Source organism: Canis lupus, chromosome X, assembly GCF_048164855.1.
Source record: "Canis lupus baileyi chromosome X, mCanLup2.hap1, whole genome shotgun sequence".
Classification (NCBI taxonomy): Eukaryota; Metazoa; Chordata; class Mammalia; order Carnivora; family Canidae; genus Canis; species Canis lupus.
In genome coordinates this window covers 75505183-75517183 of record NC_132876.1, presented here as the reverse complement: position 1 = coordinate 75517183, position 12001 = coordinate 75505183, and the positions used below count along the sequence as shown (strand labels likewise).

The 12001-nt window shown below is 42.7% G+C and overlaps 1 protein-coding gene across 4 annotated transcripts; it reads right to left on the bottom strand.

Moving 5' to 3' along the window:
* Nucleotides 1-2350: 2350 nt before the first annotated feature.
* ASB12 (ankyrin repeat and SOCS box containing 12) lies at nt 2351-11550 on the bottom strand. 4 transcript variants are annotated; one of them, XM_072816881.1, is made up of 3 exons: nt 11344-11550; nt 5639-6488; nt 2351-4767 (listed from the first exon to the last, which is right to left on the bottom strand). In XM_072816881.1, the coding sequence occupies exons 2-3, from the start codon at nt 6462-6464 to the stop codon at nt 4655-4657; spliced, it is 939 nt and encodes a 312-aa protein (XP_072672982.1). In that variant the 5' UTR covers nt 6465-6488; nt 11344-11550; the 3' UTR covers nt 2351-4654. The 4 variants fall into 4 exon arrangements, with proteins under 4 accessions (XP_072672982.1, XP_072672981.1, XP_072672983.1 ...); XM_072816880.1 differs by lacking the exon at nt 11344-11550 and adding an exon at nt 7523-7666; XM_072816882.1 differs by lacking the exon at nt 2351-4767 and adding an exon at nt 4874-5202 and having other exon boundaries at nt 11344-11518.
* Nucleotides 11551-12001: the final 451 nt, after the last annotated feature.

Below are 12001 nucleotides of genomic sequence, written 5' to 3'. Positions count from 1 at the left end.
GGTCAATTAATTTATGGCAAAAGTTATACAATGGGGAAAGGAAAATTTTTTTAATAGATGATGTTGGGAAAACTGGACAGCCACATACAAAAGACTGATATAGACCACTATCTTACACTATACACAAAAATTAATGTAATATGGATTAAAGACTTGAATGTAAGACCTAAAACTGTAAAAATCCTAAGATAAAATATGAGCAGTAAGTTCCTTGACAGAAGTCTTGGCAATGACTCTTCTGGATTTCACACCAAAAGCAAAGTCAACAAAAACAAAAATAAATAAGTGGGACTAAATCAAACCAAAAAGCTCCTACAAAGCAAAGGAAGTCATCAACAAAATGAAAAGTCAACCTACTGACTGAGAGTAAATATTTGTAAGTCATATAACTGATAAAGGGTTAATATCCAAAATATATAAGGAATTCATACAACTCAATAGCAAAAAATACAAAATCAATCATTAGAAAAACAGGCAAAGGATCTGAATAGACTTTTTTTTTTCAAAAAAACATACATTCATTATATGATTTCACTCATATGGGTACTATGAAAAATAGTGAAAGGGATTATAGGGGAAAGGAGAGAAAATGAGTGGGAAATATGAGAGAGTGACAAAGCATGAGAGACTCCAAACTCTGGGAAACGAACAGGGGGTAGTGGAAGGGGAGTTGGGCGGGGAAATGAGGTGACTGGGTGACGGGTACTGAGGAGGGCACTTGATGGGATGACCACTGGGTGTTATACTATATGTTGGCAAATCAAACCCCAATAAAAATATACAAAAATAAATAAATAAAGATAAAACTAAGGTTCAGAGAAAAAAAATACAGATGGCCAACAGGTACATGAAAAGGTGCTGAACATTACTAATCATCAGGGAAATGAAAATCAAAACCAAAATGAGATATCACCTCACATCTGATTAGAATGGCTACTATCAAAAAGGCAAGAAATAACAAGTGTTGGTAAATATGTATGGAATAGGAAATCCTTGTTCACTGTTGGTAGGAATATAAATTGCTTTGGCCACTATGAAAAATAGTATGGAGTTTCCTCAAAAAATTAAAAATAAAACTACATATGATCCAGAAATTGCAATTCTGAGTATCCAAAGGAAAAGACAACACAAACTTGAAAAGATATATACACTCCCATGTTCACTGCAGCATTATTTACAATAGTCAAGACATGGAAGCAACCTAAGTATCCACTGATGGATGAATAGATGAAGTAAATGTGATATATATACAAATACCATATGATCTCCTTTATATAGAGAATCTAAATATTTAAAAATGAGATTATAAGTACAGAGGAAAGATTGTGGTTACCAAAAGTGGGACGTGGGGGTTAGTTGAAATGGGTAAAGTGATTAATAGGTACAAACTTCCAGTTGTAATGTAAATAATTCATGGGGGATATAATGTACAGCATGGTAACTATAGTTAATAACACTGTATTGCATATTTACAAGTTGCTAAGAGTAGATCTTAGAAGTTCTCATCACAAGAAAAGATTTTGTGACTATGTATGGCTATGGATGTTAACTAGACATTGTGGTGATCATTTCATTTTTTTAATATTTTGAATCTTTTTTAAGATTTTATTTATTCCATGAGAGAGAGAGAGAGGCAGAGACATAGGCAGAACGAGAAGTGGGCTTCTCACAGGGTGCCGGATGTGGGACCCAATCCCAAACCCTGGGATCATGCCCTGTGCCAAAGACAGACGCTCAACCGCTGAGCCACCCAGGCATCCCATGTGGTGATCATTTCATATGATAAATAAATATTGAAGCAATGTTGTAGATATGAAACTAATAAAATGTTATGTGCCAATTATATCTCAATTTAAAAACATGATACCAGATTTTCCCTTGGAAATCAGGGAACATGTTCTCCATACATTCAACAAGCCATTCTTATGACTGTGCATACCCCATTCTAAGAATTGAAATCTTTAAGTCCAAAACAGCTGAGTATTCAGGGCCCTCTCCAGTCTAGTCCCCAGCCCAGCTCTTTTTCAAATACATTGAATTCAAACCAAACTAAACTGGTTACCCAAACTGGCCTGCTTTTTCCTACTTCTGTGTCTTTACCCATAGGGTTCCCTCCACTCGTACCTTTTTTCCTCTCTACTGATTAAAACTCTTTCCACCAAGGTCAAGACCAAGTACAACCTCTTCCATCAGACTTTCCTGCAAGTTAGCAACTGACAGGGATCTTTCTGGTGTCTGAAGTCCAGTGGGCCATTTTGCACTTTGGGTCTAGTCTTTGAGGTCCACCTTTCTGAGTAAAGCAAAAGAATTTTCACGTTGCAGGAGAGAACACAAACTTATCAGTACCAAATGCAGAACTGAACAAGCCCAGGTTTATGGCAATGCCAGGAAGGAAGAGAGGAAAAGAAGGAAAGAGGGAGGGAAGGAGGGAAAGGGAGAGAGGGAGAGGAGGGGAAAGAAGTGGCCTAGCTCACCTGAAAGGGTTAATACATGGCTTCCTGGAAACTGGTAGTTGTAGTAAGGGAAAATGTGAGTGTGGTGGTGCTGGGGAGACGGGGTTATCACCTGGGGCCAATACCAACAAGAAACTAAAGGCCAAGGGTAAAGTTTCACTCCAGGAACAGACACATCATCTCTGCCTCCTCCTCCTCTTCCTCCTCTGCCTCCTCCTCCTCATGCCTTCTAGTTAAAGTTGCCTCAGAAGATTCATCATCAGAATTTAAGATTACCCATTCCAATCCTTGGCCTTTTGTCCAAATGGGAATGGTCAGGCCTGGGGAGGGAAGGGGAAGAAACTAAGGCACCAGGTCTTGAAGTTGTCTCTGCTCACCAGAAACACAGGCAACTGGAAAAATAACAGCTAGGGGTAGTCTGGAGAGCTGGAACAATATGGGAACTTGACTTTGTCAGGTTCTCAGTCTGTTCATTTGAGTTCTAGCCCTTGTTTTCTGACTAGAATTTGGTATGCTCTTACATTCTTCTCAAATGCAATTCCTTTTGAAATGCCCAGAGTGTCTACATGTTTTCATGAGTCAGCCAGAGAATCTGTGTCCCAGATGCCACAGGAAAGGCCAACCTGGCCAGGCCCCATTTGAAAGGTGTACTTTCCTAGGAGCCTATAGCAGATGGAGCTGCTGAAGTTGAATCCTCATCCTCAAGGGCCCTAAGGGGTTGGGGGAAAGAGCCAAGCATGGGGTCCTGGAATACTCATTCCTCAGGACCCCAGATTGAAAGAAATGTAGAAGAGGGCTAGGGCTGACTTCCCTGAAGCTCTGTCTGTGCTTACAGCTGAGTCCTTTGGTTCTGTTGCTCCTTGGAGATTAACAGTTGCATTACTTTCCAAAATGAGAATGAACATCTAGAAGCTGAGTGGGGTAGGACTATGGAGATAGATGTCCAATTTTAAAAAATTTTCCTTCCTAAAGTCTCTCAGGCTCTAGGAGCTAGGGAGAGTGGGGGGAGGTAAGAAGGGGAGAGGCAAGTCATCTCAAGACCTTATTCCCTGCTTCCCTTTCCTCATAATAGGAGATCGTGTTGTAGAGGGACTGTCAAGGCAACTCCCAAGAAGAGCTCTAAACATCAAAGATTATCTGGGAACTTTCTTCCACTCTTTCATCTTGTGTCTCTTTTAGTGTTTGCCCACATCCCCACCCACAGTTGTGCAGGAGAAATACAAGAAGGTACTGTAGATGCCTAGATCTGAATTTGGATGGTTAACTGCACTGGTCCAGGGCATGTTTACCTCCTTCTCCTATTCTTCTCTACATCATGGGGGGACTGACCACTGTAGGATGCATTTCCTAGTTTCCCTCAGCAATTATCTGGCTGGGTTCAACAAGGCACTAGTAAGAGATTAGAAAAAATGGAGAAACCATGGTATTCAGCCTCTGTCTTTTGTCCCTCTGGTGGTGTCTCTTCAGTGTCTCTTCTGTGGCTCTCAATGTCAATAACTTCCAGTTCTACTGTGTGATCCCATCTCCTGGCTCAGATCATACCACTTTTCCCCACTGCTTCTCCGTTTTTTACCATCCCCTGCTCTGCCCTATGTAGCAATGGGGCTGACTCCTGTAGGCTGTGTTTCCCAGGCTCTCATATTAGTTCACTTCTGGTTTCCTCCAATGAAATTGACATTGGAGGCAATCTGAAGGGCAACAATGAGGAAAAGGAGAGGGTATTTCTTCCTTTCTTCTGGTTTGAATAGTGTCTTTTTTTATGGTTCTAGTACCTGTGGACAAGCCTATGATTCCACTTTCCATCAGGTGACCACTGTCCCTGAACTCTGAACATACCTCCTCCCTCACCCCTTAAGAGTAAGGGTGGTGTTGACATCCTCCTACTAATATCTGGGCTACCTTCCTGTCCTGCTTGGGTTCTCAACCTATCCTCTATGTAATGTATTTCTTATCTGCATTAAATTCTCTACTATAAATATTTGGTAGTTTGTTTTCCCACTTAGATTTTGACTATAAACTAGACTAGTAGAAATGTGGTCCATGATTCAAGGTGAATGAATGGGAAGATCCTTAGTTACTTGGCTCAAAAGAACATGAGGTTGGATGAAAGCCCCAGAAAGAATGCCTTGTAGCAGCCAGAAAAGTGAATGGAGGTACAAGGCTGAGCAAGCAGATGCTACTTTTCTATCCACTTGAATTCTTCAGGACCTTGCTTCTAAGGACAACACAGCTCTAAAGTTTCTTGAGAATCTTGAAGGAGGTGTAAGGCATTGGGTTATTTTTTCTTCTTTTTCAGTTGCCAGGACTCCTATGCCTGTCAAATGACAGATAATTACCATCCTTCCCCTTGGCCAACCAGACCCCTTCCCCCAATGAACCCCCTTTCTCTACACACATAGCAGTCATAAGAGCCTCCAGGATTTATTTCGATGAGGATTTTATTGTGGAGGATAATACAGGAGAACAGCCACCAGGATTTATTTTGATGAGGATCTTGTGGAGGATAATACAGGAGAGCAGCTTCAGGTGAGTGGGTGGAGCTATAGCACCCTCCAGCTACCTGGATCCCTGGGTGGTTTTTGTAGGTGTTGTGGATTTCTGGTAAGGCTGCAAGATTACAGTTGATGTTTGAGGTAGCTAATCAACACAGGGGCAATATCCAACTGGTCGATGGCTTGTGGTTGGCTGGCCTGGCGCAGGGCTCTGCGGATTACTAAACGGGCCTGTGATAGTAGTGACCGTGGAGTGGCTACAGCAAGGAGAAACAGGTCATAAGAAGCAATTCTTGGTGTAATTCTCACACCCAAGGCTGCATTCACCGTGACCTGGATCCTGGAGCCTTAAATTGCTTTCCCTATTCTGAGAAATTCCCCACACTCTGTCCCCAATGCATTGTGCCAATAAGAACACACTGAGGCCTATATGGGGCATGCTCAAGGCCACAAAGACAGTTATTGGCAGGGCCAGAAACAGAAATTCTGCTGTTGCTATCCCCCACTTTATCTTATTGATCCTTTCCCTAATAAGGTATCTGTAACTTCTTCTCCACTGGAGTCCCAGGAGAGGGAGGAAGATGGTATTTTCTCCAACTCATCCTATCCTAGAAAAATTCACTTGTGGGGTGACTTGTGGCCTTTGAACCTCTAAGCAAGAGATTCCATAGAGCTGAACTGCTTGGTACTCACCTCGAGCCTGTAGCAGCAATGCAGTGCTTTTATCATCTTGCAAGTTCGGATCCAGGGAGAGAGATGGAAGGTAGATGTTAGCACCAAAATCAATTAACAGCTGGATGTACTCTGGTTCACAATTATGGTGGAGGCAGATTTCGAGAAGGGTGCGGGGCCGTGGGACACGAGCCAGTAGGCGCTGGTCAGTACAGTTGTAGTTGGGATCTGCACCATGGAGCAAAAGCAGGCGGAAACAGTCAAGGTGCCCATAGACTGCTGCCAAATAGAGGGGGCCAGAACATGAAGCTATGTTTGATGCCCAGACTGGCAGTTTAGCTTTGATATTGGCTTCTGCACCATGGCCCAGGAGTTCCTGAAGGATGGCAGCAGCGCCATCACGGGCAGCTGTGAGCACAGGAGAACAGTTGTTGTAGATGCTACCACCAGGACAGGCACCAGCTTCCAAAAGCACACGCACACAGTCCAGATGACCATGACTGACAGCAGTAAAAAGTGGTGTCTGTGCCTTGACATCCAAGCTGTCAACATCAGCACCATGTGCCAGGAGGACCTGCAAACAGCTGAGGTGACCATAAGAAGCAGCCAAGCGCAAAGGTGTCCCAGGAACACCCCAGCCACTTCTACTGTTGATAAAACGTTTGTAACGCTCCTGGCACAAAAGCTGGTCCAAGGTATGGGAGTCATTGTCATACACTGCTTGATTGAGAGCCTGCTTCTCCACCATGTCGGTGTCCTCCTCCTCCTTGTCGGGCTGCAGGAGGGAGAAAATCTTGGTGATGTCCATGAGGTTCATCTTGATTGATTGGAGCAGAACTATTCTCATTATGAGCAGGAGGATATGCCAGGTCTGTAGGTGACAAATATTGGAGGGAGACTGAGGGCCCACATCAAAAAGCCTGCATGCCAGCCCTTGCCCCTCACCCTTCACCATCAGATGATTCACTCATGGACCTCCTTCTTCTCATTCTTACTCCATCTTATTTTATGGCTCAGAGATGGCTTCCAAAACAGATCAGGCCATTTCACAGCTTGGTGCCTTTGTATCTGCTGCTCTGCTTGACCTGCAAACTCTTACTTCTGGGAAGCATTCCCTAATCTCCTCCTCTTGCTCAGGGATTTCAAAGGATCACAACTAAACTTTAGCTATGAACTTTCACACTACATTGGCACTTATCTGTGCTTCATTGTATATACTCCAGGATAAGGAACCCTGTATCCATCTTGTATTCCTCCACTCCCAGTAGGACCTACATCATGACTGGAGATTTGGTAGAGGCATCTTCCTTAGTTCAGAATGTGTGGACTAGTGAGATGGCTCCAGTTTGGCAGTTGCTAGGCCAGCAGAATACTGTTTTGTGGTGTTAAGTTGTCATCCCTGAGAATTCTAACATTAGTCTCATGAGGTAGGCCCTCAATTCCATCTGTCAGCCTTTTAGGTGGAGTTCAACCTCCTCACAGTCCTTTATGTGTGACCTCCCCTCAGACTCAGGCCCCATGCTGAACAAGAGCTACATAGGAAATGGCTGTTGAATGACATTTACTGATTAAATAAAGAGGTGACATTAAAAAGAACATTTCAAGTAAAATGAAATCAAAGAGATGGCAGGAAATAGTTATTTCCAGGGCAAGTCCTCCTATTTGGTGGACAACTGGTTTATCCTCCAGGACCACTTAAATACAGAAGTCCCTTTGATTTCTAGCACCACTTGCAACCCGTGGATTTCCCATCCCCTTGGGTCAAAATTTACCCAAAATTTTTACCCATCTCTTCCCCAACCAGCTTAGAGCCTTGCCCCAACCTTCAACTCTTCTCTCACCATTATCCCCAAGCCTTACAAAATTACCCATGGCCCAATAACTGACTTAACCCCTTGACCTTACCTGTCCTGTTCCTAGTGCTCCAAAGCCAAAGTTACCCACCTCAGTTTGTAATGTCATCAGGGTAAGCTGGTAGGTTTTTCAGAATTCAAGTCTCCCTACTCTCCCATACCCTGCAGCCATGGTCTCAGGGACACACATCTCCTTTTATTCACTGTCTACCTCCACCTCTCTTTGTTAGCCTGGGACCTCAGATACATACCTCATAGAAAAAAATTGTGAGGTGGGTGGGTGGGGTCTCCCTCAACATTAGGCTCCTCCTCACCCACTAGCATCAATTCCATGTATGGTCTTATTATTTATTCATTTGTGGTATGCAATAGTAAGTAGAGAGTTTTAGATATCAGATAGACCTAAGTTTGCAATTCAGCACTCCTAGCTGAGAAGACTTGGGCAAATCTTTTCCCTTCTTTGGGACTCAGTTTCTTCATCTTAAAAGACAGAAATGATAGTCCCTGCCTCATGGGGCTGTTCAGAAGAAAAGAGCTACCCATACATTAGGACTTTAAAGGTGAGTTTTCTCTCTCTACCCCTTCAACCTCCTCAAAGGCTCCTTCCCCTCAACCACCTTAGGAAACAAAACACTTCTATGATCCTTGCCTCACTCTAGCTACCTTTTCTCTTTCTCTTTCTCTTTTTCACCAAGCATATCCAAAAAGTTGTCTACTATCTACTTCCCTATCTCCCATTCATTTCTTCACCTTTGCAGACTGGCTCCATCCTTCCTCAATCACATACTAAGATAGCTCTTTAAAAATCATCCTTGTAGTTAAATCTTCTGGCTGCTTCTCAGATCTTTCCTTCTGTGACCTTTCTGGTACATCTGTCCCCACTGATCACTTTCTCCTACACACCCCTCACTTAGCTTCCTGACCAGCACATTCTCCTGATTTTTCTCTCCTACCTTCTATCTTGAAATAGTTATGCTCCCCTTTGTTCTCTCCTTGATCCTCTTCTTTCCAGTCCCAAAGGGGCAGCTTTTATATTAATTCCAATGATTTCAAGTTTATCACTCCAAGCCCCTCAGCTCTCTTTTCAGCAAAAAGTATATATTCACTGAGTTTTTTCAGGTACTTCAAAGTAAGCAGTATCACACCACCACTACCATCACCACCATCACCAAACTTGATCCATATCTGTTTCTCACTATCCACCTGGTCAACCAAATCTGAAACCCAAGACTCATCTCAGTCCTCTTATCTTTTTGCCTTGCTTTCATCTAATTCCTCATCAAGTCCTGTGGATTTTACTTCCTAGAGTCCTCTATAGCCCACCCCATTCAGACTTATCCCCACTGCCAGTGCTTTACCTAAGCCCTTATCATTTTTTGTGTCAACTGTTATAGTAGTCTCCTGTTTTCCCTTCTCAATATTTTCTCCACATTATAGCTAAAGCAATCACTTAAAAATACAAATCTGGCCTGTGCCAATCCCCTGTTTTAAAGCCCTTAATGGCTCCCCTTTCTTTCATAGTATAGCCCAGATACTTTAGCCTGGCTCACAGATCCTTCCTTTATGAGCAAATCTTGGCCAACATCTCCAGGCTCACTTCCTGCTACTTCTCTGCTTATACCCCAAGACCCAGCAATAAGGGAAAATAAATGAAGGCTCTCCATATATATCATGCTTCTTTCTGACACATGCAGTTCCTTCTATTGGGTTATTTCCTCCAACGTATACTCTCATATAACTATAGCAGTCATGACATTGTATTGTAACTTCTTTATATGGGTTTGTTTTACATCCACTGCAGAATGAGAAGCCATATAAAGTAGTGGTAAGACATGGTCTGGAATTCTGGTTCAATCCCAGCTCCAGCTACTACTTAGTAGCTGTGTGACTTAAAGCAGATTACTTAATCTCTCTGTGCTTATTTCTTCATCCATAAAGAGAGGATGATAATAGTACCTGTCTCAGAGAGTTATTTGTTAAGATTAAATGAGTTAATACTTAAATTAATAATTGAGTTAAGTGTTTAGAATAACACATGAATGTATTAGTCAGGTGTAGTAACTCAGCAATTGTAGTATCAAGTGATTATTATTACCTAGGTCTCTAATTTCTACTATGGCTCCTTTACTTAAAGTCCTATAATTTCAGAGCTGTAATGCACCAAATAAATCATTTAATTCCCCTAATTTAGAGATAGAAAACCCAAGTCAGACAAGAACATGGACTTTTTCCTAAGGCCACATGAATGTTATTGTCAATTGTCTCATTAGCAAGAACCCAGAACACGTTTATAATCTCATGCTTTTCAAAGCTATTTCACATAGTGGGACAGGTAATATCATGCCCATTTTGTGGATGAAGAAAACTGAAGTCTGAGAGGGAAGGGATTTGCCAGCTGCCTTACATCAAGGTAATAGCAGAGATAGACCCATGTTTCCCTATTCTCCATCTTATTCTTTCTATTGCAACTTGAAAAACAAACATATGCCCCTTTCCCTTGTCTTAAGTAGAATCACATTGCAGCTCCCAGAGTCCTCAGTTTTGAGGATCATGCTGAATTCCAGGGACTTTATTCATGGAAAGTTTCTTCACAGATCATTTTTTCTGATAGCCAATAGGGATTCCCTTACTATTTCATGGGGGAAGGGGAGGTTGGTTTCAGGAAGATGAAGAGAGGAGGGAGTATGGAAGGAAATGAAGCTCTCACCAAGGTCATACCAGGAGCCCCCAGCAGAGACCATCTAATGGGCCTCCATAGGAAAATCAAGTCATGGACCTCAGCTGGCTTGGGCACTTGAGTGAACTCTGCCTTTTTAGATAGGATAAGAAAATCTAATTAGTCTATTGTCTAACTTCACCTTTCTGTGGTTTATTAAGCTAAGAATTATTATGTGGCCATTCTATGCAAGGATCCCCTTCCTGATCCCCAAAGAACAGGGGTTTTAAATCTTTTTTTTGTGACATTGACCTCTATGGAAATCTGGTTAAGTCTCTTATCCCCTCTTAGAATAATTTTTAATACATAAAATACATAAGATTAAAGGAAACCAGTTATATTGAAATATAGCTATTTTTAAACCACATGATATAGTAATAAATGTTCTTTATTAACATATAAATACCAAGATCTATTAATAATTTCTAAGTGATGATAAGCATAAATGACATTTCCAGATCTCTTTCACAAGTGTAATATGATATGAAATGCCTGACTCCTTCTGGTGACCAAGTTATAGGAACTGGTAATACTACTGCCATTTGCTGTCTGCATTCGTCCTTGAAAGGAAATGGTAAATTTCAGTTAGATATTAGAGGTAAAAAAGGGTAATTGTTTGCTTCATCCATGTTTTTGGACCCTTTGAATTCTAAGACCCTCTTGTGGGTCTGTGAATATAAGTTAAGAACTACAGAGAAGTGGCTAGTTTCAGTGGGCCCTAGAACAGTCCTCTAAGTATTAGTAGATTATTTTCAAGCTTTAGCTTCCTTCCTACAACCCGAGGAGCTCTGCCCTTCTGCCCTTGAATCCAACCAGATGCACCCCACAACACAGACAAATAAAACACAGGGACACAAAGACAAATCTTTGCCATCCCTGTATTGTATAACCACAATTTCCCTCTAGAAGTAGGTCCATTTGGGCCCCAGAGCCAAGGCACACACATCTTCTTGGGACAGACATAGCAGGAAGCCATCATCATAACCTTCCTTCCCTCTATGGGCAGATTTCTCTACCAGTCTTCCATGCACCCCCCAGAAACCAGATCCAGTGGGAAACACCTATTAAGGGTGGTAGTTACAGGTCCATGGGCCTGCAACCCTAAGGGTTCATTCCTCCCCGGCAGCATCATTAGGTTCTAGGCTCCAGATACTCACTGGGATTCCACCTGAGACCAGGCTGCCTGGTGTCACTGTCGTCTGCTGCCTCTCTGTGAAGCACTGGGCCCTGGTGGTCCCTCCATAGGGAATTCCTATTTGCCCTGGGGCCTAAGCAGGCAGGTCCTTGACTTCCACTGTTAACAACACTGCCTAAAGGCTAGGTGTCAGATCTAGAGGCTAATTTTAGGTTACCCTCTACTCCCCTTCCAAGGGCCGTCTTATCTTACTAGTGCCTTTCTGGGAGCGATCCCAGCAAAAGGGAGGGCATTTGCAGAGAAGTCCTGGAAGTTCTGACTGACAGACTGACAGGTGCTTGGTGAGGCCAGGGCTCAGGCTTCTAGTGTGTCCCTGCTTACTCCTCCCCACCATTGAAACAGGCAACACAGCCAGACTTCTGCACTGTGGATGTTCCCACCTATCCACCAAGGGGCCTGAGAAGGCCCAGCCTCCTCTACTGCATCTCCCTCTGAGCCACAGACTTTTCTTTCCATCCCTAACCTACTTAGCCTTTCTGAATTTCCTTTTTACATTCTTGAAGGTCCAGCAACACATTGTTCTCTCCTTATCTCACCCTGCCCCCACTCCCAAGAGTGAGGAGGACAATGGGAAGCAAAGACTCCCATACTGGAACATGTATCAGTAAAATTTAAGTTTT

Coding starts and splice junctions, on each gene's coding strand:
- ASB12 (XM_072816879.1), bottom strand. CDS start 7,579: ATGACATTACAAACTGAGGTGGGTAACTTTGGCTTTGGAGCACTAGGA. Junction 6,489..7,522: donor GAGCACTAGGAACAGGACAG/GTAAGGTCAAGG, acceptor TGTCACCTACAG/ACCTGGCATATCCTCCTGCT. Junction 5,203..5,638: donor ATTGCTGCTACAGGCTCGAG/GTGAGTACCAAG, acceptor TCCTTGCTGTAG/CCACTCCACGGTCACTACTA.